Here is a 27,463-nt window from a genome sequence, read left to right as displayed (position 1 = left end):
CCTGACCTTGAGCACAACAATGAAACCCGATTCGATTCGGGAGCGCGAAATCCCAAAGCGCAGAGAGCAAGCCAAAGCAGATTGTGACAAGCCAGAAATTTATGCGAGCTCGCTGCCCGAACAACAAAAGGCATTCGTTGGCACAAAAAAGGGGTCTGCAATATCCAAAGCATAATTGGAAAGGCCAAAGCCCATGACCAACCTCTAAAAACCCTTGATGAGTGCCTGCGCGTACTGCGCTGGGGGTTGTGTCTGCTCTTGCCTGAGGAAATGTGTAATTTGAAGTATGCAAGAAGGTTCTCAAAAAACGTGGTCTGCGGACGATGGACGAACTGACGGAAGGACGGAAGGACGGAAAGACGGCCGATGGTGCGGTGAGTCTGCAAGCTGCCTGCTGTTGTGTCGTGCCAAAGCTCTCTTGTTTGCCCTCTTATCAGAGACAGCTACAGAGATGCTGTAACCCACGAGCATGATTTCAGTTGAACGGGAACTGTGGCCACGACAACGGAACGGGTCTTGAGGCCGCCTTACACATTTCTCCCACAGCGAAAAGTACAACGTAAAAACCTCATTCGATAAGTTAAAATAGCATAAAATAGCATACCCAATAAATTACCTGTATCTCGAGCAAAAAATAACTTGTGGAAAGTGCTGGAAAATGTGTAGAACTCGATTGTGTTGAGAGCAAGTGCGAACACGAGATAATTCCATCTTAAATCAACAAAAAATCAATTTCCATTTACGCGTAAGTCCATGACATTTTGTCTGCAAAGCTATTTTTGGGTTCTGCAAGGATTATAGTATCTACGTCACAGGTCTGTTTGGGTCGTGACGTCACAAAAAAAAGACCACCCACAAGGCACAGCATCCGAAAGCTCTTACCAGACCCTTTGGCGCCTACATTAATCGTTTCAGCTGGGCTAATATTGATACCTCGAACCATTTCCGATGGTGTCTGATGCAATAGAACTCGGCGGTTGGCTCATTCAGTGACAAACGTCACGAAACGTGAGATTTCCACGACATTCACTTGAAATGCTAGCCGCAAACAGCAACGATAAGTGCCCCTGGGCCTAAAGTCGATCTCTAAATTAATGAGCTGGCATCGAGCAACATAATACGCGTACGTACACTGAGTGTCCCACCTATTTTGGGCAAGGTGTGCCTGTGAGGGACTTGTGGCTCGCCCCGAAGGTCAAAGGCCCAGCTGCTGGCGAGCCTTTTGGCCTTGACTGAGACTGATATTTATTTGCATTTGGCAACTGCATCACAAAGTGTAATTTAATGAAAGCGCTTAAAATGTTTGCTGTTCCGTAGCGCGGGGCCATTTGTCAATGCAAACAGATGTCAGAGATTGAGTATAATATTTCCTTAGAAGCGAGCTAAGGGATATTAATGAGAAGTATTAGCATTCAACGCTCTGGTTTGCGGACTTTCGATTGAATTCAAATTCAGAATCTCCAATCAGGCAACGGCTTAACTTGTAATGTTTATGGGATCAGGTTTATCCAAACCAAATATATAGTAAATCAATTGCTCAACGAGCTCCTAAAGTGCCACAAGAGTCGCAAGACTTGCATTAACTTTCACACCGAATCTCAAGTAATTTAATATAAAACACCCTACTATGACTTCTGCCGGCCTGGCGCACCGTCAATTGTCGTTAATTCAAGCTTATATACACAAATTACTAATAAACGAGAGATTAAGCAACCCGATGATGGGCACTTTTTGTGTGGCTTGAGAACCAAACCGGCTGCGGAACAGATCTAAATAAATATCGACATCAGAATAAGAAACAGAATCAGAGTATTGAAACCTCAATCAAAATGCTGGGGTTCAGGCTTTGTTTCGTTGCCTTGGTCAATAAACTCGAATGGCCCGAAGCGATGGCTCGATTTAGGGTAATCCAGAGCTGAAAGAAGGAAAAGATTCTGCAATAATAAAAGTTATTTAAATAAATTCTACAAAGAAATTGCGTGGAATTGCGGAGACACCATTGTGTGTGATTGCGGCACTGAGAAAAAGTTGCTGAATTGAATTATTTTTGTGTGTGTGGAGCGAGACGTTGGCAGCCCCCAAGTGCGGATATATTCAATTATAGATCGGGACAAGTGGGTTGCGAATGGATTTGAATATGCGCGCGAAAATCAGCGTATGTGCAACTAGTTTCTGTATAATTTGCATGTCTGCCTACGTCCACATCCATGTGACAATACCCTAAGTTGGTTGAAGGGAGGGTCTTCAGAATGCAGGTACAGTTTGCCTCAAGTTCTGTGCGTTCAACACATGTGCAAACAAATAGAAAAACCTTCAACCTAATGAGAGTTGCTCTGGGGTTTCGGGGTATCTTTTAGATAAAAGTCAGCATGTACCATTTCCCACTTTTGCTGTCGCACTCGTATCAACCTTCAACCACATTTAAAGGTAAACAGTGTGTCGTCGGTGAGAGCATAAAACAAGAACGACCTTTTTTTTCGGCAACAAAACGAAGCCACGGGAGGGAACAAACAAAAAGCAGAATGAAGCAGAAACTTGTTTCGAACAGAAAATAACAAAATTCAAAATGACTTGCCGGTTAGAAACAAGCTTCGAAGCGAGCCTCCAAAGCTCCCTGCAAGAGAGCTTCCACCTCAACCAGAGCTTCGGCGATAGTAGAGTGGAGGGTAGGGTAGGGTATACGAATATAATATATATATTATACACGTACGATTAACCTCTGGCTGAGATTTCTTCCACGAAGATGCCTGGCAGCTCTCAGCAGCCGCCGGGCCGCCTCATTCTGCTCTATCGGTCGACGGCGTGCGGTTCATTCTGGAGCTCCGTCGGAACTGGATTTTCATAGCGTTCTCCTAACGTATTTTGCGGCGTGAAAAGTGCTTTCAGACCCTCTTAGGCAGGTAGCAAAAAAAGCCTTCTAATCTTCCCAAGTATTCTCTACGAGCATTAGATTAATTTCACACAAAATAAGCGGATAAAAGATATGTTTGCTCTGTGCGCGCACCACATCTGTGTTTGTGTTAAGCAAGAAACAAACAAAAAAACAACCGAAAGCTAAACAAAATGCTGCAAAAAGATTTAAAAGATATAAAATTCAAAATTAAAATGAAAAAAAGGCATTAAAATGCTCATTAAATGCTCGCAAAAAATTGTATTTGTGCCACAGAAGTTTTAATTTGTTTTTTATAATCATTTGGGAGCTTGGACGAGTACATTTCTAAAATTAATTTTAAATTAACGACTAAGTCGGACCTGTTGATGGGCCTGGCATGCGACTCGAGCCGGTTCCCTCGTGCTTTTATTTTTCTGGGAATCAAAAGAAATTCCAAATTCTGCCGGGATAGTGTTTTTTCTGATAAGAATTTATGGTTGCTTTGCCTGAGATTTGTTTTGCGAATAGATAGAATACAAACTCTTGTCTGGGGAACGTTTTGAAATGTATTTTTCCTTTGATTTGATTTGATTTATTCCAAGATTTCTGGCAGAATACATAGATGGGACTTCCGAATACAGATCAACAGATCAACAAAAACAGACCACAACCTGTGGTTTTAATGCATTTTTATGTAAATTTCTTCCCTCGAACTTTTTGTATCTTCCAGCTGCATCTGCATGCTACCCAAAGCCCTCTTCCCCCATTAGTCGAGTGCAATTATTGGTGGCTCCACTACACTAATTATATAGCCAGCAATCCCACAATCAAAATTAGAGGCAAATCTACACCATAATTAGCTTCAATTAGTTGATAGCCACTGCATTTTTTTGCTGCGTAACAATACAGATATTTAGCACTTTGCCGATGGGATATTGATAGCACATCTATTTGTTCGGCTACCACCGCGATGTATGTATATGAATAATTCAAAGAACAAAAAAAAACCATTTTCTGTTTACCATAACAAAATTAATGGTTGTTTTGTGGCCTTTTTTTTGGCTCTCTTTTGTGTTTACGCTTGAGATGTGCACAGAGGCAACGTTTAGTGGCAGAAAGAGCCATATGATATGTGGAATCAATAATGTATTGTATCGATCATGAAATGGGGATAAATTGGGTCAAGCAAATGGGCAACTTCGCTGTGAATGTTCGACAGGCAAAGAAAAAAGACCACTAATTACAATGAACTAATGACATGCGGCTGCAATTGCCTTTCACACGTTCGAATCGGGGAACTAGAGAATGACTAAGATGATGCAAGCCCCGCTGCAATTTTTTCCCATTCGTATAACATAGAAATTCCGATCCAAATACCCGGAATAACCGAATGCCGAATGCCGAATGCAAGTGATATTGCATCAGGGACATAGATCTAGTTTAGTGTTTTTTGGCTACTTCTCACTTCGTTCGGCTTGGCTGGCCAAGAAGAACACATCCGATGGGCAATTAGCTGCTGAGGTTCTCCGAGTCATAAATCCAATGCTGCTGCAGTACTCATTAGTTTATTCACCTGTTTGTTTTGTTTGGCATTCTACTGCGTATACCGAGAGACTAGTGCCTGTTATTCCATAACTGAATCACACTCTTTTTTGTGTGGCGTGTTTTGTTCTCGGGGGTTCTCGATGCTGACTCTGTTTCTGATGGCATGCTAATTTATGCAAAGCGTGTGTCCAGTGCCGGCCTTTGCTTTCGCCTCGAGGAAGTGCTCGTCCGCCCACACTCTCCGCTCCTCCCTGTCTGGCTCTGGCTCTGACTCTGCCTCTACCTCTGTGTATATATATAAAGTATGTAAAAACAAACAGCGTGACCTAATCATATCGATGGGCGGGGTCTTTATGGGGTCTTTCCCCATTTGTGGACTTTATAGGCCTACACGTGCCTTTCCTCTCAGCCATCAATATATCAATCCATCAATCAATCTACTTACTTTTACTGCAAACTGGAAGGCAACAATATGGTATTTCGGTTTAATGAACTGCGCTCCAAAATTGTAATCGCAAGAGCATTGCTTCCTCATCATCACCATGAGCTGCAGATTATAAAGTCAGGCCTGATTATACTCGAAGCAAAAGTCAGAGCCAGAGACGCCCTCAAATAATAATAAATGTATCTACCATTTGGCACATCTGGCACATTTATGGAGTGATTTTCTGTGCATATTTCCCATAAAAAACACGAGACAATTGCTAACAAACCTCTTTCAAAAATCAGAGAACAAAAAAACATTAAAGTAAAAGTAGAGCAAAGTTTCTGACTGACCTTTGAGCACTGAGCACTGAGCACTGACAGAGCCGTACCTTTCACTGCATGTGGAGAAAATCGTGAGTGGCAGACCAGATCCCCGAGCAGAGATTATGAAATGGCATGCAAACATTCGTAAATCCAACTCAAACATTCAATTGAGTCGCTGGATAAATCTCGGGCAAACATTGCTCAAACAATTAACAGAATCAAAATTTAACACTCGCAGCTGGACGTTAACATTTCCATCTCTCAGTCTCTCTCTCGGTCTTTGTCTCTTCTGTTTTTATTCACACAATTAGCACGGCCATTATTCAAAGTCAATGGCAAGACGGAAAAGTAGTCACTGGAGACTTGAGCGTAAAAACAAATTAGAATCATTATAAAGACAAGTTCATTAACTAAAGTAAAGATGGAATGTTCTGGGGCACAATTCAGAGAAAATGTTCTTCTTTTCAACAATTGCTAAAATTAGTTCCAATTTATGTAGCTATAAAACCATATTCTAAACAATCGTTTGTAATAAAACAGCTGGGAGATGTGTACATTTCCAGCTGAAAAGGTCAAAATAGAGTGGAGAAAAATGGAATCAAATTTATTATCTGTTCGTCATTCGTAGTCTTTGCTGAACTTTAAGAAACTGATTTAAACTAATACTAAACTCTCGACTTAATGGTTCTTTCCGTTGCAGGCAGCTACCATTGAAGTACCAGTGACGACACCATGGAAACGGAGTCGCTGAATCGTAAGAATTCCTCGCGGAAGAGTTCCATTGTGAATGGAAATGGAGATGCCACCACCAAATTGACCAATGGAGATTCAGATGGTGCCGATGGAGGCGGCGGTGGGGGTGGTGAGGTGACGCTGAAAGCCAAGATGAGTCTGCTCAACGGTTGCACCGTCATCGTGGGCTCCATCATAGGCTCGGGCATTTTTGTCTCACCCACTGGCGTGCTGATGTACACGGGCAGTGTGAACCTCGCCCTCATTGTGTGGGTTGCTTCCGGACTCTTCTCGATGGTGAGTGTCAATGCACTGTTCATAAATATTAAGTTAATCGTTTAATATGCAAATGGAGAATAGGCGCTGAGCACACCTGTTGCTGGGGCTGTAAAACAAGTTTGTGGAAACAGCTGCGCAAACGAACACTGGATGAATGTGTTCGAAAGTGGAGAAGGACCTTTCCAGTCCATTTCCAATTACGAATGCTGGCGGCGTGCCAATGCGTCGCTTAATGAAATTATTGAAATTCCTCTTCGACTTCCATCATCCACCCAACCCAACCACTCACTCATTTACACTCGTACACAAAGACACACACCCACTTCACCCCACTTGGAGACAGCCCATGATGACAAGCCCGTGTCAAACGCACACGCCTCTGCTTCAGTTCTTGAAGTTCAATAAAAATTACGTATACGCAGCACTGCCTCGGGTGGTGGTTGTTCCCTTTAGCACTTTGTCGAACACTTTAATTTATGCTTCTCTCTCTGTCTCTGTCTTTTGGGTTTCCCTGTCGCTTTGTAGGTGGGTGCCTATTGCTATGCCGAACTGGGAACGATGATCACCAAGTCTGGCGCTGATTATGCGTACATCATGGAGACCTTTGGACCATTCATGGCCTTCATCCGGCTCTGGATCGAGTGCATGATCGTGCGACCCTGCTCCCAGGCCATTGTGGCCCTCACCTTCAGTACCTATGTGCTGAAGCCCTTCTTCCCAGAGTGCGCCCCACCAGAAGATTCGGCCCGTCTCCTTGCCGTTTGCTGCATATGTGAGTACTCGTTGACTTTTCTACTTCCCACCCATCCACCAACAGCAATTACGATTAATGCACTCGGGAATATATTTTCCGGGCGCGTACTTGACCCATACTCGTAGATTAGAAACCCATTTAAATGCTCGAACATCCATGCCCGCGAGCACAAGGCAAATAAATAAACAGAAAGAGTTTGCTTATCTGTCGGGCACAGGGGTCTCTGGTCTGTGGGGGGAATATTGTGTACTTTCATTAGGTTTTGGATTTGTTTTTAATGGAGGATTAGAAAAACCCAATATTTCAGCGCGAAAATGTGTAGGAGTTGTATGGGAGGAGGCAAAGCTTGAGGAAACGTCCATCAGAGGGGATATTCCAACAGGTGGAATAACCGCTGTAGCATGCTGTAGAGTACCCAGGAAAACATTTAAGCTGAACATTTTGTAATCAAACATTTGTGTCCACTACCTAAGCCGAACATGTGCGCGAGCAGATAGTGGCTGTTACTTATACTTAATATTGATTTAATTGTGCGGAATCAAGTGCGTTCGCATGGCACAATGGCCAGAGCAATGAATAACGCATGGGTATGGGTGCACGGGTGTATGGGTATGGGTTGTCAGATGTTGCAAGTCCTCGCGCTATTACATCACCCCATGATGCCGGCTGATATCTACTCGTAGTCGTATATATATTATGTGACTACTCTGATGGGTTTACATTTATTTTCATTTCATTTTTACAGTGGTGTTGACCCTAATCAACTGCTGGGACGTTAAATGGGCCACCGCTGTGCAGGATATCTTCACATATGCCAAAGTGAGTTAAGAAAGATTGAAAGTGGCTTACTCGAATGCCTTTAACTGTGTTGCCTTTTATGCAGCTGCTGGCTTTGTTCATCATCATTGCCACTGGGATGTATCAACTGTATCTGGGCAATGTCCAGTACTTTACATTCGAGAACACAGACACCAGAGTCACGTCGCTGGCGCTGTCCTTCTACTCGGGCTTGTTTGCGTACAACGGCTGGTAAGCGGCTTATTTGCTCCAGACTCTGTCTCTCTGATGGGGCAGCGGGTCAAGTACTAATTGGATTTGTTTGCTGGCATCGTTGACAGGAATTACTTGAACTTTATCATTGAGGAGCTGAAGGATCCCGTCAAGAATTTGCCCCGTGCCATTGCCATCAGCTGCACCCTGGTGACCGTCGTCTATGTGATGGCTAATGTGTCGTTCTACACCATCCTCTCACCAGATGAGGTCATGGGCTCCTCGGCTGTGGCGGTTACCTATGCGGAGCGTGCCTTTGGAGCATTGGCTTGGACCATACCAGGTGGGTGCACAACCTCGTTTAGGACTCCCATTCTGCAGTGTTATTTATGCATTTTCTTCTCTTTTTAAGTGTTTGTGGCGTTGTCCACCTTTGGAGCTGTGAATGGCATTCTGCTGACCTCCTCGCGCCTGTTCTATGCCGGTGCCAATGAGGGACAAATGCCTGAGATACTTACGATGATTCAGATCCAGAGATTCACTCCGACACCAGCTGTCCTGGCCATGGCTCTGCTCTCCATGCTGTACCTCACCGTCTCCGATATCTTTGCGCTGATCAACTACGTTGGATTTGCCACTTGGGTGAGTCGAGGGAGACTCTCACGCAATACCCTTGCTAATTTGTTTCCCTTTCCAGCTGAGCATTGGCGTTTCTGTTCTCTGCCTGCCATGGCTCCGCTGGGCACAGCCCAATCTGCCACGTCCCATCCGTGTGCCCTTGGTGTTCCCGATCGTCTACTTGCTTGCCACCATGTTCGTGACCGTTGTGCCCATGTACGCCAGTCCCGTGGAGACGGGCTACGGCATTCTGATGATTCTCTCCAGTATACCCGTCTATCTTGTGTTTATTGCATGGAAGAGCAAGCCCATCTGGTTCCAGAAGTCCATGGGTAAGTCCAGGTGACCATGCGGTCCCTCAGGCAGCTGCTTTCCCTCCTTTGGTTTCATTTCGATTCACGCTGTACTCCCAACTCTGAAACTCTTACAGGCGGACTGACACAAACCCTACAGAAACTGATGATGGTTGTGCGCCCCAAGGCGTCGTCCAAGGTTTTTAAGTTTGCTATTTATTCTAGTTTTATTTTTGGTTAAACATTCAAGTTGCCTGCCCTCTAACTTCAGCACTAACTTCTAGATAAATCATCTACTAATGTCAGAAGATTTTGCACCCCACCAAACTCTATTTTGCACCCCCACCACGAAACTCTAGATACTCTGTAGATATAAAAGTTGTTTCCCTTGTTGAGAGATCCAATTAATCTGTTGATGTTTTTCCTCTTTTGTAACTTTACAGTAAGCCTCACACACTTCCTACAAAAGCTGCTCATGGTACTCGGAAAGCAAACGAAACCAGCTCAGGTGTAAAGATTGATGGATGTTCTTCAAGAAATTCAAGCTACAGCCAACAGCAAATGAAAGCATTTAAACACACAACACACACTCCAAATTGCATTATACGACATTATAGACAACAGATACAAGTAAACGCGCTTTAGGTACACATAAAACACAAACAAAACTTCCCTGGAAAGGAGACTGTAGAATGAGATCTCCGGCCCAGCAATACAAAATATATAATTAGCATATATTTTTATATACACTTGTATGTATGTATCTCTTAAGTTGAAACAAGGCCCAGTGTCCAGTAGGTTTATACAAATCTAAAGTTGAATCAGCAGACAGCTCTGGGCTGTCCAGGGACTATGCGAAAGACTGTGAAACGAATGGGAAATTACAAGGAAAACAAAAATGGTCCAGAGTTGTGTGCTAATTTGAGTTTTCTCTTTACGACTTTCGAGTATTCCATCAAACAGATAATAACGAAACCCCTCTTGAATAGTTAAATGTTTTCTGCTTGTTCAATTTTAAGCTAGAATTTACTTGATGTCACAAACGATAGAGGATATATCCATACATACAGATATCATGCATTGAAATACCCTAGGAAATACTTCAGTTTGCTGGAGTCAAACTCACTCATTTGGCAGATTTACAGAGCTCTGAGATTAGTTCTTAGAAAAGGATCTATTAATTTTAAAGCTTCTACGATATAATTTTAATGTTACGCTTTTCTTTAATGTAGTCTTAAGTGGCCCTGCAATTTTGTTTCATCAATTTGTGTTTAAGTTAAAGATACAACATTTCTATCATCTATTTCGAATTCCATTAGAAGCACATTTCATTTATATACCCCAATCGTTCGTTGAGTCCGTTTGTTTATGTGAAATTTATGCAACGAGTAGTGCTCGTTGTTCAACGAATGTGCTCTAGTGGAAGCAGGCTATTAGTTCGCTATTATCAGAGAGGCGTTTTGTAGCGAGGTTTCTTAGAGTCGAGAAAATATCCTAAGGAAATTGTACAAACAATTCTGATTAAATCCAGGTACCTTTTGGCCTCCAACACAGAGAACATTGCCTACTACCCTTCACATATCCAACAGAGAGAAAAGAATACTAAGAGTAGTATTCCCAGAAACACACATATTATCATAATAATATTGAAAATATTGGAATATTGTTGTCTAACTACGAATACGAATACGAATACGAGAATACGAATCGAATTCTAGCATTGATTTCAGCATTGATTAGTTGTTGTTGTTGCTTTGGGTGTCTTTACATACATTTATTGAGGGGGTAAGGGAATGCCCATGCCCCCGCAAGAGTGTTAATCCGTATAACTCGTATTATTGCCTATTTAGCATTCAAGTACGTAACCACGTTACACATTTACTCGTACTACACGATGGAAGCCGCAGCTGGGGAATCTGTTTAAACTACTATGAAACATATTGTTGACAATAATATTGTATTTATATATAAATGTATATTAAATTATATACCTACGTATACCCCTTACAAATCCTGTGTTTTATATTTCTTGAACAATTGGACAATACTCAGACAAATGGCTGTAATGATCAGTTCAAGTTTGGTTCCTGTTCCTGTTCTGATTTCATAAACTCAATCAAATGTTGTCTCATATTTGCAATTGCTTTGAGCTTGAACGCCTTCTGCATCTCCGCCAGTTCGTAGTTTTTGTTGCTGATGTAACCCTTCAATGTGGCGGCAAAGGCTGTCCTCTTCACATCGATCTCTAGCTTGCGGAACTGCTTCAGCAACTCCGTGTACATGCTCATAGAGGCCTGCTCCTCCTCCTGGTTGATGGTCCTTGCCAGCGGCCTATCATCGCCGCCGCTTTCGTTAGTCTCTATATCCGCATGCTGTTCCATGGATCGAAGTTCGTTGCAAATTTCCAAACCCTTTCGGCGGTACAGTGCCATATAGTGGTCATCCATGCTGAGCTGCAGTTCCAGAAGCTTCGAGTCGATGCGATTGTACCAGTAGGCGAGGCTGTTGTAGTCCTCACTCGAGAGTTTCCGCCCGCGACGCAGCAAAGGGTCTGAAATATTTGGCACTGATTGGAAAGTGTTCCTGAAGCTGCAACTCGGCGTGATATTCAGCAGCAGATTCGTGGAGCTCCGTGATGCTGATTTTATTGAACTCTTGGCTGCGCTGTGTGCCTTCTCGATGGACACGTACGCCACATCGGCTAATTTCAGTATTTTCCGCATCATCTGAGCTGGCGATTCCCGTCCCAGCGGCAGCTCAAACATCACCACAGTGCGAATGGGACGCTGAAAGTCGAACGACTCTCGGATGCAGTCGGTGAGCAGCGTGCTGTTGCTTTGCTTCCCCAGAGGCAAGGACCGGAAGAAGTCTGCCATCTCCTGTCGTTCCTCACCTCCAATCACCTGAAAAATGGTCAAGTGCAGCTTGCGAATCGCATGCTGACCATCGCGAAAGACAAACTGAATGTCAATGTAGTCGTCGCCCACTGCCCGGCCCCGGATGGTGGTGAAATCGTTGAGCAGCCACTGCAGCAGCTCTCGTGTGCTCTGCAGAATGCGCCCGCTCTGATGTACTCGATGTCGACGATTCAGCGACTGCATGGATGCACCTGGCTCCAGCAGCATATTGGCCATGTCGAACTTGCGCAGATCAAAGTAGTCCACATTGATGGACTTCAGGCGGAAGCGCAGCAACAGCATTATGCTATCCACCTCGCTCACCAAGACGCGCGTCAACAGGTTTATATTGCTAGAGCGGTGCGGAGTCAGACGCAGCAGACACCCATTAAGACGCTGTCGGAACATGTTCTCCACCAGATCGCTCAACTGATCCCGCACATGCGGCTCGTGGTCGTAGCCAATCGCATCGAACTCGAGATGGCGATAATAACGCGGCACATCTGCCTGTTTCGTCTTGGATGTCCCTGCCGCTGCCGAGGGCATGCGCAGCAGCACGGATTTCCGATCGAGTATTTTGAATTCACCGTCCAAGCTGCTGCCCTCCAACGATTCGGTGTGGTAGCGACGATTCGATTCTGTTAGGGCAACCATCACATGATGCATTCGCTTGCTTGTCGCCTTCGAATTCATTTTCAGATTTACAAATACGCAAAATATCGTTAACTGAAATTTTGATTGCTTTAAAAATGGTTTTTTTTTTATAGATTATGGCATGATCTTTATAAATTTAAACTAAAAAATCAATTATGAGTGATTTGGAAAGGAGTAAAACATATTTGAAAAGTTATATTTACGGATACAACAAAGAAGAAATGAAGATTCTCTACGAACGCTTCTCCAACAGGCTGGTCAGCTGCAGTAGACTCGACTGGGAGGCCTGCAGCATGTGTCGCAGCTCCGTGTTGGCTATCTGCAGGAGCAGCTCCTCGTACTGCGCCAATTGCTCGTCGAACACTTGACGGCAATGCTTCATCTGCTCCGTCTGGCGCACGTACTGCAGGAGGGAGTCGTGTACAAGCTTGAAGCCATCGTTAAGCGCCTGCTGACACATCTCAGATTGGCTTGGCTGAGAGCACAAGCTGCTAGTCGAAGACTGAAAGCGAATGATGAGAAATGAATTCAATTCCAAAGGGTAAGTAATCCACTCACCATTTGATTCTGATGCAGCGAATGCTGGCGTCGGCTAATCAAATGCGCCAAACTCAGAAGCTGAACATTTTTGGCATCCACCTGGCTGCCCTTGGCCATCACATGGAAAAGCACGATCATGTACAGGGGCTTGATGCTCGCCTGATCCGCTGCATCCTGGATGAAGGATGTTACTTGCGTGGGCACCAAAGCGGAAGTCAGCAAATCCTCGCTGAAGTAGCAACGCAAACCACACAACGAGCTCACACTCAGCTCCTCCATGGCCACAAGCAGTACATAAAGTCGCGCATTAAATTTGAGATCCTGCTCCAAGTGGGACACAATGTATTCGACCTCCAGGGCCTCGTGGCCGGGTCCCGTGCTCAAGTCCGCTCTCATACGGTACTGATTCAGCAGCCAGGTCATCAACCCGTGGATGTTGTTGAACGCAAAGTGCGTCTCCAAAGTGTTTCCCCCCTCGCCGCCCCGGTCATCCTCCAGCAGCTTCCTGAATCGCACAGCTCCACCAACTAGCCTCAGGGATTCACGCTGCAGCTTCGCTTTGAGCTGAATGACCAGAGAGTCAAGCAGGAACATCAGGTGACATTCGCGCTCAACCTTCAGGTGCATAATGAAGCCATCACGCCGATCCACGAACATGCCGTGGAGCACCGCCGGCAGCTCGTTCTCGTTCTCCTTGTCGGTGAGCACATCAAAGTGGCAACTCTGGGCCATCAGCAGATGCGGCTTGGAGGCGTTCTGGCAGTACACCAGCCGTAGAGTTTTCTCATCCAAAATGCTAACCTGTCCACCATTTTCGAATGCCACCTGTGGCGGCGGACCCCGTCCAGGCGGAGTTCCAGTGAATGTATCGCCAGTTGGCTCTTTAGCTGGTTGCCCTGTCGATGTGTTACTTAGTAGCACTACGACGCGAGTTTCCTCCATTATTGCGGATAACTTTTAATGGAAATATAGCGAAAATGCAGAAAATCAAAAACATCACAAAAGACGCACAAATAAACAAAGCACCGTTACTTGGAAGTTTTGCGATTATTGCAAAGCACAATGGCGTACTCATAAGTATCGATAGTTTCAGAGCCAGAAGACCTACTTTAAATAACTCAAAGAATTATAATTATTGTTAATTTTATTCCATTTTAAAGTACGGATATCTGGAAAAATTCGGCGCAGAACTTTCCTAGTCACCCAAAACTCGACATCAACCTTTAATTCTGATGACTATCGATATACAGGCACGTTTTGTTTCTGCAAAGTTTCCAACTTTAAATGTCGATATCGCGGAAGCATATGTTTCTGAGCGGCTTTGGTATATTTGATCGAAAAAACCGCGGTCACACTGCTTTAGAACAAAAAATTAAAAAAATTTACTCAAAAAAACTCTCAAAAAAGCAACAAGTTGCATTATTTGTGCACTAAAATTGATTAAAATTCCATTAGGAATACATTTGGCAGCTGCTACAAAGCGAAAACAGCAACAAAGTTATGCAGTTCGCAGCTGATGGGGAAACAGCTGCTAGAGCAGAAAAAACGTTTCACCGGCCGCAAAAATTATAACACTTCGGAAATCACAGACGACTCTGCAGTATTTTATTTCGACTCCCTGCCCTTTTAGGGGCTTCTGAGATTCCAATTGAGACTTGATGACGAAATGGCAGCAAAGGAATCTTTCCGCGACAGGCAGACCCAGGAGCTGGAGGTCATAAAGGTGTCGGAGAGGGGGGATAGCTGTTGCGCATTTTCCAAAGTGACGAAATAACTGCGGAGTTTATCATTTACAGGCCATATTCGGTGCGGATGTTGAGGATCTGCGGCCACAGAGCGATCCCAACCAATGGAAACCCACGGACATCAAGATCCTGCTGTCGCCGCTGCGGGACTCGTCCAATGGTCAGCCGCAGGCCTATGTCTGCACCAAACTGCATGTAACATGTCCCTCCAAATACCCAAAAATGTGCGATAGCTGCATCGAGACATGCCCACAGCCTTGGCTAATCATCGAGTTTTCCTTTCAGCACACCAAAAATCGCCCTGGAAGAGTCCAAGGGGATGTCGGATCAGCTGCTGGACGCGCTGCGTGGCCAGCTGAAGGCCCAATCGGAGGAGCTGCGTGGCGAAGTGATGATCTACGAGCTGGCACAGACCGTGCAGGCCTTTCTCCTGCAGCACAATAAGCCGCCCAAGGGTTCGTTCTACGATCAAATGCTGCAGGACAAACAGAAGCGGGAACAGGAGCTGCTGGACATAAAGATACAAAAAGAGACGCTCGAGCGGCAGACGCTCATCGATGAGGTGGAGCGCCGCAAGGAAATGTTCAAAACGGAGGCCAAGCGGCGTGGAGAACCGCGTCGCAGCATGAGCGAGTCGAACAATCGACATGCCAGCTCATCGGAGAGTTCGGAAAACTCCTCGCCCTACTACCGTGGCCACATTTATCCGAACAAGTGCCTGGACCATCGCAGCACAGAGACACTGTACTTCCACAAGGTGGGCCGGCAAATTCAGCGCGGCTGCTGTTTGGGTAGGTCAGGGTTCCGCTGCCAAGCGAAAGTATTCATTTATTTCCCTTCTGGCAGGTCATTCGCAGCGCGGTTTTATTGCCTATGTGGGCATCGATATGCACTGCGGCCAGCTGCTGTACATCACGGAGTGGAACATCAAGTACGCGCAGATCGAGCAGCCGTGCAGCGGCAGCGGCAAGTGCCACTGGGGCAACGAGCCCAAGTGCTTGGGGAATCACCGCGTCGACGATGTGATTGCCTCCATCGAGAAGCAGGTGGCCACACTGTCCCAGCTGCAGCACAAGAACCTCATCCAGTACGAGTGCGTGCTGTGCATAAAGCGGAAGGAGGGACTCCTCGTCTATCTGGTGCAGGATTTCCTCCTGGGTGCGAGTGTCTTTAGCATCTCCTCCTCGCTGGGCTGGTGCATGGACGGGGCGCGCATGGTGGCCCGCGGCGTGCTGGATGCCCTCGTGTTCCTCCACAACAAAGGCGTCTGTCACAGCCATCTGCTGGACAGCACAGTCTTCATGGACAATACGGGAACGGTGCGCTGCACGGACTTCTCGGTGGTTCCAAATCTTCTAGAGCTAATTGGAGGCGCCGGGCAGAGCAGCAGTCAGGGGGATTTGCCAGCATTGGGTGCCCTGGTCGAGGCACTGATGCCAACGAATAGCTACGAGATGCGTGACTTTGTGGACAAGTAAGTGGAGGCAGCAAATGTCCCCTGAGGGCAACTGCTAATCTGCCTGTATTTACAGATGCAATTCAGATCGCACGCTCTCCGCCTCGGAGCTGCTAGAACATCCCTTTCTGCGCTTCTATGTGGACAATGGCCAGCAACAGCAGCAGCAACAGCTGTTGCCACAGCAAAGGAACTCCATTCCTGCACAGCGCACGGGGCCGCCCATGCCCTACCAAATACCCACACTGGCACTGAGCCAATCCCGCCTGCGAACCGAGTTCGAGGTGCTCATGTATCTGGGCAAAGGTGCCTTCGGGGATGTCCTAAAGGTGCGCAACATCCTGGACAACAGGGAGTATGCCATTAAGCGCATTCCGCTGCCCGCCAGAAGTCGCCAACTGTACAAAAAGATGACCCGCGAAGTGGAGCTACTCTCCCGCCTAAATCACGAGAATGTGGTGCGTTACTTCAACAGTTGGATCGAGAGCGTGAACGATGCCGATGCAGCGGAAATGGACAAACTGCTCGGCGGCGAGTGGTCACAGAGTCAGCAGGAACTGAGCGTGAAGCCAGCGAAATCCCCGCAGCTGGGCATCACAGTCGAAGAGGATGAGGAGGAGGACAGTTCGTCGAGCATGTGGAATGCTTACATGTAGGCAGCCAGTCTCTAATCCCCACCGTTTGATTCCATTTAAAGTGTTTGTTTTTTCGTAGACCCACCGTGGAGGATTCCGATTCGGATGATGGCATTGAGTTTGTGGACTCAGATGGTCAGGTGGCTGTCTACGACAATGACGAGGACAACGACGATGATGACTCCACCAGGGGCAGAGCCCACTCGCCGCGTCCCTTAATGCAAGTGATGTACATCCAAATGGAGTTCTGTGAGAAGTGCACATTGCGGTGAGCAGAGGATCCGATCTGCTCTAGAAATCCCTTTCTCATCTCTTTCCTTCTTGTTCTTTTAGCACCGCCATCGATGACAATTTATTTGAGAACACAGATCGCTTGTGGCGTTTGTTTCGGGAGATTGCTGAGGGCCTTTCCCACATCCATCAGCAGGGCATCATCCATCGTGACCTGAAGCCTGTGAATATCTTCTTGGATTCCCATGATCAAATCAAAATTGGAGACTTTGGACTAGCCACCACAAGTTTCCTGGCCCTGCAGGCCCACGAGTATCCCTTGCCGGCACAGCCGGCGCACATAACCAGCACAGAGGATGGCACGGGCACCGGGAAAGTGGGCACCGCACTGTATGTGGCACCCGAGCTGACGGGCAATGCCTCCAAGTCGGTGTACAATCAGAAAGTGGACATGTACACGCTGGGCATTATTCTGTTTGAGATGTGCCAGCCGCCCTTTGACACGAGCATGGAGCGAACGCAGACCATAATGGCACTGAGGAATGTCTGCATAACGATACCCGAGAGCATGCTGAAAGATGTCAAATACGAGAAGACCGTAAAGGTGAGGCGTTTCTCTCTATTTCAAACTTTAAAACCCACTTTGAAATCTCCTTTGGCAGATGCTTCGCTGGCTGCTGAACCACGATCCCGCACAGCGGCCCACAGCAGAGGAGCTGCTCATCTCGGACCTCGTGCCGCCTGCGGAGCTGGAGGCCAATGAGCTGCAGGAAATGCTGCGCCATGCCTTGGCCAATCCCCAGAGCAAAGCCTACAAGAATCTGGTGGCTCGCTGCCTGCAGCAGGAGAGCGATGAGGTGCTCGAGCACACCTACCATTTGGGCAGCAGTCGGGCCATGAAATCCTGGAACTCGGCCATCGTCATCGACGACATTGTGTCCCTCAATCCGGTCTTTGAGTTTGTCAAGGCCAAAGTCGTGAATCTCTTCCGCAAGCACGGAGCCATCGAAGTGGATTCGCCGCTGCTGTCGCCGCTTTCCTCGCGCAACTGCAGTGCCAGCGCCAATGCCAATGCCGTGCACCTGATGACCCACTCCGGCTGCGTTGTGGTCCTGCCCTGCGATCTGCGGACCCAGTTTGCCCGCCATGTCACCATGAATGGAGTGAATCTCATTCGTCGCTATTGCGTAGATCGTGTGTACCGTGAGGAGCGCGTCTTCAACTTCCACCCGAAGCAGAACTACGAGTGCTCCTTCGACATCATCACACCCTCCGCTGGCAGCCATCTGGTGGATGCGGAACTGCTCTCCCTGGCCTTTGAGATCACCAGCGAACTGCCGCGCCTGCGCGAACGCAACATTGCCATCCGCATGAACCACACGAATTTACTGAGGGCCATTCTCATTTTCTGCAACGTTCCCAAATCTCAATACGGTGCCCTGTTCGAGGGAACCATGGACTTTATTGAGTCTCGCATCTCACGCTTTCAGTTCCACTCCAGCATTACGGTCATCATGGAGAAGTCGCGCACCTCGGCCCAGACCCTGATGGACATGCTGTTGGCCAACTTTCTGCTGACGGGCTCACGCAGCAGCGTGGATGAGTCCGCGCTGAAGTCGCTGATGCGTGGCAAGGGCGAGGCGGCATCTCTGGCGCGTGGCGCACTGCGCGAACTGGAGACTGTGGTCGAACTGGCGTACAGTCTGGGCGTAACCGTGAGTCTAAAGCATGCAAAAGATCTCGTATTGAAGTAATTTCAATGCTCTATTCCCAGTGTCCCATTCACATTTGGGCTGGATTGCCCATCAGCTTTGAGCGCGCTAGCAGCGGTGGCATCGTGTGGCAAATGACGGCTGACCTGAAGCCCAATCGTTCGGGCAATCCCTCCGTGCTGGCGGTGGGCGAGCGCTACGATGCCATGCTCCATGAGTTCCAGCGGCAGGCGCAGAGCTACAATCAAACGCTGCCACCGCGTGGTGTGCTCAGTGGCGCGGGATTATCCTTCTCTCTCGACAAGCTGGTGGCTGCAGTGGGTGTGGAGTATGCCAAGGATTGCCGTGCCATCGATGTGGGCATCTGTGTGTGCGGCACACGGCCACCGCTCAAGGATGTGACGTACATCATGCGCCTGCTCTGGTCGGTGGGCATCAGATGCGGCATTGTGGAAACGGCCAGCGGTGCCGGCGATGAAGCACAGGATTTGGCGCGACTGGGAGCGCTGCATGTCATCCTGGTGGCAGAGAACGGCTCGCTGCGGGTGCGCTCCTTCGAAAGAGAGCGCTTCCAGGAGCGACATGTGAACAGGGCAGAACTGGTGGACTTTATACAAAAACTGCTGCGGGCAGAGACTGCGAATGGCGCATCGGTGGACTACTCGGCCAGTCAGCTGTCCAACCTGAGCACTGGCGGTGGCAGCAGCAGTGGCAGAGATCGTGGCGGTGGCGATGGGAATGGCTTGAGCACCTCCGCCTCGAATGTGTCGATCAAGAACAGCTACAGCCAGCTGCCCAATGTCCAGGTTACGTTCCTCACGCACGACAAACCTACGGCAAACTACAAGCGGCGTCTGGAGAACCAGGTGGCCCAGCAGATGGGCTCCACGCTGGCTCAGTTCATGAAGAAGGAGTCGTTTGTGGTGCTGGTTGTAGAGCTGCCACCGGCGGTGGTGAATGCCTTTGTGGGTGCCATAAATCCGCGCGAAATACGCAAGAAAGAGACTGAACAGGAATTTAATTTTGTTATCGAAAGGTTTGTGTAATGATTCTGGCAACCAAAAGATGTGATTCTAATGGTGGATTCCTTTCGTTTTAGATTTCCAAAATACAAACGTTATATAACGGAGATACATGACGAAGTTGTGGACTATCTGAGCGATGCCAAGACACCAATTGTTGCCTTGTACAGCATATCCGATTCCTACTATCGTGTGATTATTTGAGCACCCAAAGGAACGGAGCGAAAGGAAAGGATTACCTAGTAATACCTGCTTAAATTAGTTTTAAAAAAACAATATTCTAATTGGCCAAAATTCAACTTAAATTGATACAAGAGGCTGTGTGCTGCGATGCCATCTAAATTCATTTCGTTTCGACTTTACTTCGTTTCAAGAGTAAGATTTTTCTTTTCCTTTGCCCCACGAGATTGTTCCAAGAATAAGTACCAAAAAAAAAAGCGAATTCCTATCCCGCATATAACTAAATTTTAAGATATATAATTTACTTGTACTGATTGTCCAACATATACACATTTAAGTAGCAAAACTTGATGCCTGGCAGCAAAGAGATTGTGTCCCACATTCATTCAGGGGATTATTATTTCATCTAATATATTTTATATACGTTTTAAACACACACAACTTTAAATGGCCTAAAAATAAAGTTTCAAGTATGCCTCAAGAAACTGTACAAGTTGCTGCTAGATCCTTCGGATCACGTTCCATTCTCGCCTGCCGCCTTGTTGAATGATCGAGGAATGCCCAGGGCTGGCCCCTGCAGCACTTTCCGCGAGAGCCGCATAAAACCGGACACTGGATCGCGGCCAAAGTACTTGACTTGTATGTCCTGGCCCACCTCCAGGCCCAATGCCGAGGGATGCCCAATCTTTCGCTGATCCAACTGCGAATTGTGCAGCAATGCTGGCGGCATGCTGGGATACAGTATGACCATGACGCCCGTATCCCGCAGTTCTGTTACTTTGGCAGTGTATATTCCCCCGAACTCGAGGTCGGGGATCCGCTCCTTGACCATGTACCCCTCGATGAGTTCCTTGGCCTCGTCCATGGCCGCCTGGGAGGGCGCAAAGACGGTAAAGTTGCACTCATCGGCGGCTGTGAGGGTGGCGCCTGTCTCGAGGTAGATGCGTTTCAAGTGCATGCCACTGGGGCCAATCAATTTAGAGCGCTGGTGCGGCTCCACGTTTAGGGTTTCGCTCACGGGCCAGCTATCCTTTGGATATTTGCTGAAAGAAGAGAAATCTGTGAGCATCCCAGATGGGCATTCCATTCTTTTTGGCACTCACCGTGGCTCTCGGATGGCCTCTGCCATGATGTCCAATATTTTGGACTTGGCATCGGTGGCTTTTTGCAGCGATTCCATCACCACTTTCAATGGTATCCCTGGCACCTTGAGATCCGCCTGGATGGCAGTGAATCCTTTGCGTGTGCCAGCCACTTTCATGTCCATATCCCCCATGTAGTCCTCGATGCCCAGGATGTCCGTTAGTATGCGATAGTCCTGCAGGTGCTTCGTGTCGTTGTTCTCGTACTTGGTGACCAAACCAATGGCCACGCCAGCCGCTGGGGCGCTCACCGGCACGCCGGCATCCATCAGAGCCAGGGATCCACCGCAGACGCTGGCCATGCTGCTGGAACCGTTCGACTCGAGCACCTCCGAGGTGAGGCGCACCGTGAAGGGGTAATCATGTGGCAATGTGGGCAGCAGAGATCTCTCCGCCAAGGCGCCGTGCCCCAGCTCTCGTCGTCCCAGCGGCCCAATCCTGCCCACCTCCCCCGTGGCGTAAGGCGGGAACTCGTAGTGGAGCATAAAGTTCTTGGCCTTGAGGCCGCCACTGTCCAGAGCGGCCAGCGAGTCCAGCTTCATGGCACTCTCCGGGGAGTCCAGGCTCACGGTGCAGAAGACCTGCGTCTGCCCGCGCTGAAACAGAGCCGATCCATGCAGCGGCTTGTACATGTCCACCTGGCAGGATATGTTCCGCAGCGTATCATAGTCCCGGCCATCGCAGCGATAATTCCGCTCGAAGATCAGCTCGCGGAAGATCGAGCGGCAGGTCTGATTGAACTCCTCGCCGATCACCGATGGCTCCGTGTCCGGATAGGAGGACCACACCTTGTCGATCACATGCGAGCGCACCTCATTCACAGCATTGTCGCGAGAGATCTTGTCGTGGTTCGCATCCTGGAAGATCTCTCGTAGCCGCATCTCGCACATGCTGCGCACCGCCTCCTGCAGCTCGGTATCCACTTTGTTCGGGAAATCCACTTCACGTTTCTGTCTGCCGTAGGCCTTCTGCAGGCGTTCGATCTCTTGGATGATGAACTGTGCCTCCCGCGTGCCCTGCTTTATGGCCTTCAGGAGGTCCTGCATGAGCACGACATTCCCCTTGCCCTCGAGCATCACCACGAGGTTCTGTTTGGTGGCCGACACCACGAGGTCCAGCTGCGAGGACTGCAGCTCCCGGCGTGTGGGATTGATGAGCACCTCGCCATCGCAAAGGCCAACCCTAAAACCAAAACTCAGTTGTGATTCTACTCCGGAAAAGTCTCCACTCACCGCACAGCTCCAATCGGTCCATTCCAGGGTATGTCGCTCAGGGAGAGCGCCATGGAGGCGGCATTGATGGCCAGAATGTCGGGCGAGTGCACCGCATCCATGGCCAGCATGTTGCACACCAGCTGCGTCTCTGTGCGGTAATCCTTGTTGAACAGCGGACGCAGCGAGCGATCGATCAGGCGCGCCGACAGGATCTCCTTCTCGGAGGGCCCCAACTCGCGGCGCATAAAGTTCATGGGAATGCGCCCCGAGGCGGCGTTCTTCAGGCGATAGTCCACCACCAGCGGCATGAAGTTCTGGCCGGGAGTGGGCTTTGCCTTGGCCACCGCCGTCACCATCACGGCGGTGTCTCCCATCTGACAGACGGCTGTGCCATTGGCAAAGCGCGCCAGCTTCCCCGAGCTGATTGTCATGTTACGTCTGTGGAGGAGGAGAATGATCTTCTGTGGAGACGACACTATTTGGGCGCATGGACACTCACCCATTGCTGAAGTTCACCTCCACGGAGGGCACATCCCCGGCGGCGCTGCTCTGGAGGCATCGATGAACACTTAGGCGGGCGAAGTCGAGGCTTTTTAGGCGGTAATTCAGCAACTTCACTGTTTTCCTCGTGAAAATCATGGTTCAGCAGCGGGAACCAGGCGGCAGCGTTACCTAAAATCTACCGGCTGGAGGCGGCTGCAATGACTTATTGATGACCTTTCGTCTAGGCTTTATAACATACATGGGAATCCGGTGTGATAAACAAATAAATTTGTTATATTTGTTGTAAATGGGTACCATTTGTGATTGTTTTTTTGTATTTTCATTGAATTTTCTTTGAAAACCGATATGCTTACCTAATCGTAAGGTAGAGTATGCAACATGTGTGTGACTGAACAGCTGGCTAGCTATTCCTCCCTACCTAATATGGCTAGACCATGCGTTCACGTACACCATTTGAAGAAAGAGTTGTTATCTTCAAAGAATGCATACCTAAAATAATAATTTATTTATTTCTAAACACTGTGTGGTTAGAGTAAAAAGAAGGTGGAGGGGAAATTAGCTAATAAAGCATTTTTCTGACCATTGTATGCACGTCCCCACCCGATCAATTGCTGTACCATGCGCACAAATGATTCGTTCGTTCTTTCAAGCAGTGTTGCCAATATTTCTGTCAAAATGCTATTTTAAAAAATAGCTAAAAATTGTTTTTCAATTTGGAGTTACTTTTAGCAGTGTTTATGTAGTTGAAACTTGGTCAACACAATAGAAAAAGTCGTACTGCTCATACATTTCAATGATAAAATTTTAAAACAAACTAATTCCATAATTCCCGCTACTTGAAAAAGCCAGATATTTCGGCTTTAGTGGTTGCCCAGTGTCGCAATGCTACCCCAAATGTGTATATACCTTGCGCTCACTTACTTCTTGCGCAAAAACTCGCATACTCTTACCCGTACACTTCTGCAATCGCGGATGATTTACTAGAAATCGAGTGAGACGCGTGTATTGCAATCGTATGCAAAAATAAGTTCAATTGCGCTCGAACACCACCCCCCGCTCGTCTTTGACTCGTGTGCCGTGTGTTTCAGTAGCCCCCGCAATCAAGTCGACTTTGTCAACTGATTTTTGGCCCCGTAAAAATTTCTTCTCGCTGCCTGCCGTGTGTATAGGTTTGTTTGTGTGTCGCCGCGCGCCCGTGTGTTCTGTGTGTGTGAGTGCTGTGCTGTGCCAGTGTATGTGTCGGCCAAAGAGAGCCGCAAAACAACAAAAAGAAAACCAAATTCGACAAATGCGGTCAAATTGAAAAGAAAAACACAAAAATATAGTATATCCATCAACAGAAGCAGCCCGCGCAAAGCCAGGTAGCGCAAAAGCAAAAGCCAGAATCCAAAGGAAAAATCAAAGGCAAAGCCAAAGCCAAAAGCGAGAAAGCGTGCCGCTAGCTGACGCTGCAGCCGCCACCGCGTTCCTGAAAAGCCGGAAAATTGCCTTCTAGGCGTTGTCGCGCGACGACGACCCACGAGAGAGACTCTTCTTCTGCCATACAAATTGTTTATGCTGTCTGTGTGCTCGCCCTAAGAACGTAAGAGAGAGAGGAAAGGTGGAAGCGGTACCGCTGCTCTTATCAAACATACACACACATAGCCTTATCAGCTGATTGTTGCAAAAATTCCAAATTAACAGCGCATAAAACGGTATAAGAAACGTCGTAAAAGGTAAGCACCCACTCCCCTCTTAAACATCCAGACAGCGCTCTGCATTCTTCTACCGCGAGCGGAGGATCTCTCTCTGTCTCTCGCTCTCTCTCAACAGCTGTCCCGTTATAATTGTCGCACCTCATTAGCTCGCTTGTACGCTCTCACACGGCTGCATTACTTAATGCTTAAGTGTTTTACCGTAATTTACACACGTTTGTTGCTGTTGCTGTTCCTGTTACTCTTGTTGCATGTTAATTCCATTAAGTGCGCCCCCTCCGAATCGATTGCAATGCCTTTGATGTGGTGTCTAGTAAGACCCACTCTTTCTATCTCTCTCTCCCACTGCTGAATTACTCCTTAGCACTCTCCCGCACTCGTTTCCTCACTCTTTCTTTTTGCACGGCTCTTTTCTGCTGATTGAAAGTGAAAGCCAATCAGGCAATGCGTTGGTGTTTCATCCGCTTATCAGCTACGTTTGCGGTTATTTTTCTTCTTCTCCGTTCACTCTCCTACATATACTTGCGGGTATACAAAACCAACACTCATGTACATATGTACATATCATATGCATATATGCTTACGTATATTTATAACTCATTATGCTAGACGTTCTTCCGGTTGTCGTCGCATTCTGTTGTTGTCACCATCGCGCATACTACGATTGACCTTTCACGAGGGATGGTTAAACATTCTTGGAACTTAAAAATCAAACATTACAGGAAACTGTTGTAGGAGAATTGTAGTAATTATAGTGATAAGTCTGCGTTTCCATCAGTGTCTCTTAGAATATATTTCTTCAAGTTGAGAAAAATGTTTATTCGTTGGGGTTGATATTTGGTAAAGTATTCTATAGAGACCCTATTTACAGATCCATCTCAAAACATCATGATTGCATACTGATACAATTTCTTTTTTTATTTCCGTACACATTTTCCATTTTCATAGATTTTCGATCTTTAAAACTCCATTAAAAGTATTCCCACACTAAACGGACTGTCTAAAAAAACATAATACCCTGAATAGTGTGTATCTGTTGGTGGAAATACCATTCCCCACTTGCCATTAGTGTTCCAATTATAAATAAACATAAAACCAATCGAAGGAACTAATTTTAATTAAACAATAAATCATGCTAGAGTAGAGCACTCTCCATAAATGTGTGTGTATGTTTCCCCGCCTCTGACAAATGGTTAACATACAAAAATAGTTTTCAAACGGCCCTCGGTCGTGTATTTCATTGTATTTCATTTCGATATTTATTTGCCGTACGCTGCTGCTGCTGGTTTTGTTTTCGTTGTTGTTGTTGTTTTTCTCGTTATTCCTTATCTCCTTTTGCATTGAGCTGGGTATGTGTGGGGATGTGGATGTCGTTTATAGACGTCATTGTGCTGTGCGCGAGTGGAAGGAGGAGCGCCGCACTGATTGCCGCTGCCAGAGAGAGTGAGCGGGAGAGTGAGAGACCCCCGAGGTCTTTGCATAATTGTAAAGGGAGCCTGCCTGGCATTTAGCTGATAAACGTTTCCGCTTTTTGGCTTCGGCCATCATCGCTGAGTGAAGTCAATCCATCCGCTACTGCTGCAGGACGGATAAAGCGTCCATGACGTGGTGTCTACAAGTGTCATGTCGTGCCCCCTGTGGAGCCCTTTTCAACTGTCAAAACTATTGCCACTCAAACCGGCTTGCGTCACGAGGGAATGAGAGACAGAGGAAGAGACTGAATGAGCGGGGAAAGTGATAGGGGGGATAAAGAAGAGTACAAGTGTTGGGCCATGGGGTGACGTAGGCCATTGGCGAAACATGTGTATCGCCTCATTCCCCTCCTCCTGTGTGTGTCATCGTCTAGTGGGTCTCCACTCCAAGAGACAATAATAAACTATCAATGGGCGAAGCGCAGGACCCAACCCCAAAAGCAAATAACAAAACGCAATCGAATATTATTATCAATTGGGGGCAAGACCCCGAGAACCCAAAGTCGAAAGTAGAAATGGAACTCCATTTAGATTGTGGGGGAGGGATTGGCTGCCACATGCTGCTCTCTTGGCAGGATATCGAAAGGGAAAGAGAAAGAGAGACTGACAGAGAGAGAGAGTGGGGTACCAATCCTTAATTCCAATCGCAGCTCAAAGCCACGCCCTGTGTAGCCCCCCTCAACCCTCCATCCATTCGTCCGCGTGCCGTGTCATCATCATCCTTGTCGCTGTCGTCGTCGTCGCCTTTCGGGCTCTAATTTGGCGCGACTTTGACACTTGTTAGCCAATATGTTTTCTGGCCCATGTTAATGGCCCAAACGGGAATTGATATTAATTGCCAACACCAGCAGCAACAGCAGTGGGTGTGCCATACAGCCCCTACAATGTGGCAAAAGAAATAACGAGTGCTGGCCCTTAAAAATCAGCTTAAATCAATTGTTGTTCTATTTTGTTGCTTTCGACTTACCAACTTTTGTGGTTGGTTTTGACTTTTTGAAAAGAGTTCTCCTGTTGAGCTGTCAAACCTCTCGTCATGGCCATTGTTAGGGTCATCCTTTTGTGTGTATTTTTCCGTCCCTAAATCTAATTAATCCCCGCAAAAGCCTTGAGAAATTTGATTTGTTCTCTTAGGGGTTCAGGTTTCCTTAGTTCTTCTAGAGAATGGATTTATTTCCTTTGTGTTGCATAAAACTGGATTCAATTAGATGAGAATTTTCCTTGCAGTTAAAGTTTCCCAATGAAAAAACTCGAGTATGTGTGAGAACTGTGTTTGGAAAATGGAGGAATGTTTATAGAAGAAGATCTCTAAGAGACAAAGAGAAAACTACTGCAGAAAACTCAGCTAAAGTTTCCCTCAAACGAATGTCAATTGAATTATAACTGAGACTTCAATTTGGAGCACAAATGTGATGGGTGGTGTAGGAATAGCTCCAACAGTCTCTCTTAGACGTGGTTCCCCCCTAAGCGAACGGACACACAGAAAATCAGCAGTCACGTGTGAACGTCGGATGTAGCACATCAGTGGAGAAATA

At 47.2% G+C, this 27,463-nt stretch overlaps 6 protein-coding genes across 8 annotated transcripts in view; 3 read left to right on the top strand and 3 right to left on the bottom strand.

Moving 5' to 3' along the window:
* Nucleotides 1-612: 612 nt before the first annotated feature.
* Nucleotides 613-10,148, top strand: LOC117582963 (Y+L amino acid transporter 2). 3 transcript variants are annotated; one of them, XM_034271078.1, is made up of 10 exons: nucleotides 613-745; nucleotides 5,868-6,196; nucleotides 6,704-6,950; nucleotides 7,678-7,751; nucleotides 7,816-7,961; nucleotides 8,051-8,265; nucleotides 8,335-8,564; nucleotides 8,620-8,872; nucleotides 8,971-9,032; nucleotides 9,277-10,148. In XM_034271078.1, the coding sequence occupies exons 2-10, from the start codon at nucleotides 5,900-5,902 to the stop codon at nucleotides 9,277-9,279; spliced, it is 1,527 nt and encodes a 508-aa protein (XP_034126969.1). In that variant the 5' UTR covers nucleotides 613-745; nucleotides 5,868-5,899; the 3' UTR covers nucleotides 9,280-10,148. The 3 variants fall into 3 exon arrangements, with proteins under 3 accessions (XP_034126969.1, XP_034126967.1, XP_034126970.1); XM_034271076.1 differs by lacking the exon at nucleotides 613-745 and adding an exon at nucleotides 2,766-2,900; XM_034271079.1 differs by lacking the exon at nucleotides 613-745 and adding an exon at nucleotides 2,779-2,900 and having other exon boundaries at nucleotides 5,872-6,196.
* Nucleotides 10,149-10,869: 721 nt separating this feature from the next.
* On the bottom strand, nucleotides 10,870-12,534 carry LOC117582964. Its single transcript, XM_034271080.1, has one exon. The coding sequence runs from the start codon at nucleotides 12,421-12,423 to the stop codon at nucleotides 10,903-10,905; it is 1,521 nt and encodes a 506-aa protein (XP_034126971.1). The 5' UTR covers nucleotides 12,424-12,534; the 3' UTR covers nucleotides 10,870-10,902.
* Nucleotides 12,535-12,589: 55 nt separating this feature from the next.
* On the bottom strand, nucleotides 12,590-13,973 carry LOC117582965. The gene is made up of 2 exons (XM_034271081.1): nucleotides 12,943-13,973; nucleotides 12,590-12,886 (listed from the first exon to the last, which is right to left on the bottom strand). Exons 1-2 carry the CDS (start codon nucleotides 13,864-13,866, stop codon nucleotides 12,617-12,619), a joined length of 1,194 nt encoding a protein of 397 aa, XP_034126972.1. The 5' UTR covers nucleotides 13,867-13,973; the 3' UTR covers nucleotides 12,590-12,616.
* Nucleotides 13,974-14,274: 301 nt separating this feature from the next.
* LOC117583548 (eIF-2-alpha kinase GCN2) lies at nucleotides 14,275-20,337 on the top strand. The gene is made up of 10 exons (XM_034271907.1): nucleotides 14,275-14,647; nucleotides 14,721-14,893; nucleotides 14,955-15,460; nucleotides 15,516-16,143; nucleotides 16,202-16,777; nucleotides 16,840-17,028; nucleotides 17,094-17,595; nucleotides 17,654-18,706; nucleotides 18,766-19,739; nucleotides 19,803-20,337. The coding sequence occupies exons 1-10, from the start codon at nucleotides 14,591-14,593 to the stop codon at nucleotides 19,927-19,929; spliced, it is 4,785 nt and encodes a 1,594-aa protein (XP_034127798.1). The 5' UTR covers nucleotides 14,275-14,590; the 3' UTR covers nucleotides 19,930-20,337.
* On the bottom strand, nucleotides 20,302-23,007 carry LOC117583549 (polyribonucleotide nucleotidyltransferase 1, mitochondrial). The gene is made up of 4 exons (XM_034271908.1): nucleotides 22,761-23,007; nucleotides 22,280-22,699; nucleotides 21,009-22,229; nucleotides 20,302-20,948 (listed from the first exon to the last, which is right to left on the bottom strand). The coding sequence occupies exons 1-4, from the start codon at nucleotides 22,898-22,900 to the stop codon at nucleotides 20,420-20,422; spliced, it is 2,310 nt and encodes a 769-aa protein (XP_034127799.1). The 5' UTR covers nucleotides 22,901-23,007; the 3' UTR covers nucleotides 20,302-20,419.
* A 676-nt stretch (nucleotides 23,008-23,683) lies between these two features.
* Nucleotides 23,684-27,463, top strand: part of LOC117583550 (G protein-coupled receptor kinase 2) — a 59,400-nt gene continuing 55,620 nt past the window's right edge. Inside the window, exon 1 of the mRNA XM_034271910.1 lies at nucleotides 23,684-24,480. The gene's annotated coding sequence lies outside the window, so the exon portion shown is untranslated. The remainder of the gene's footprint in view (nucleotides 24,481-27,463) is intronic.

Source organism: Drosophila guanche, unplaced genomic scaffold (assembly GCF_900245975.1).
Source record: "Drosophila guanche unplaced genomic scaffold, DGUA_6, whole genome shotgun sequence".
NCBI classification, from domain to species: Eukaryota; Metazoa; Arthropoda; class Insecta; order Diptera; family Drosophilidae; genus Drosophila; species Drosophila guanche.
This window is presented reverse-complemented; position numbering and strand designations above follow the sequence as displayed.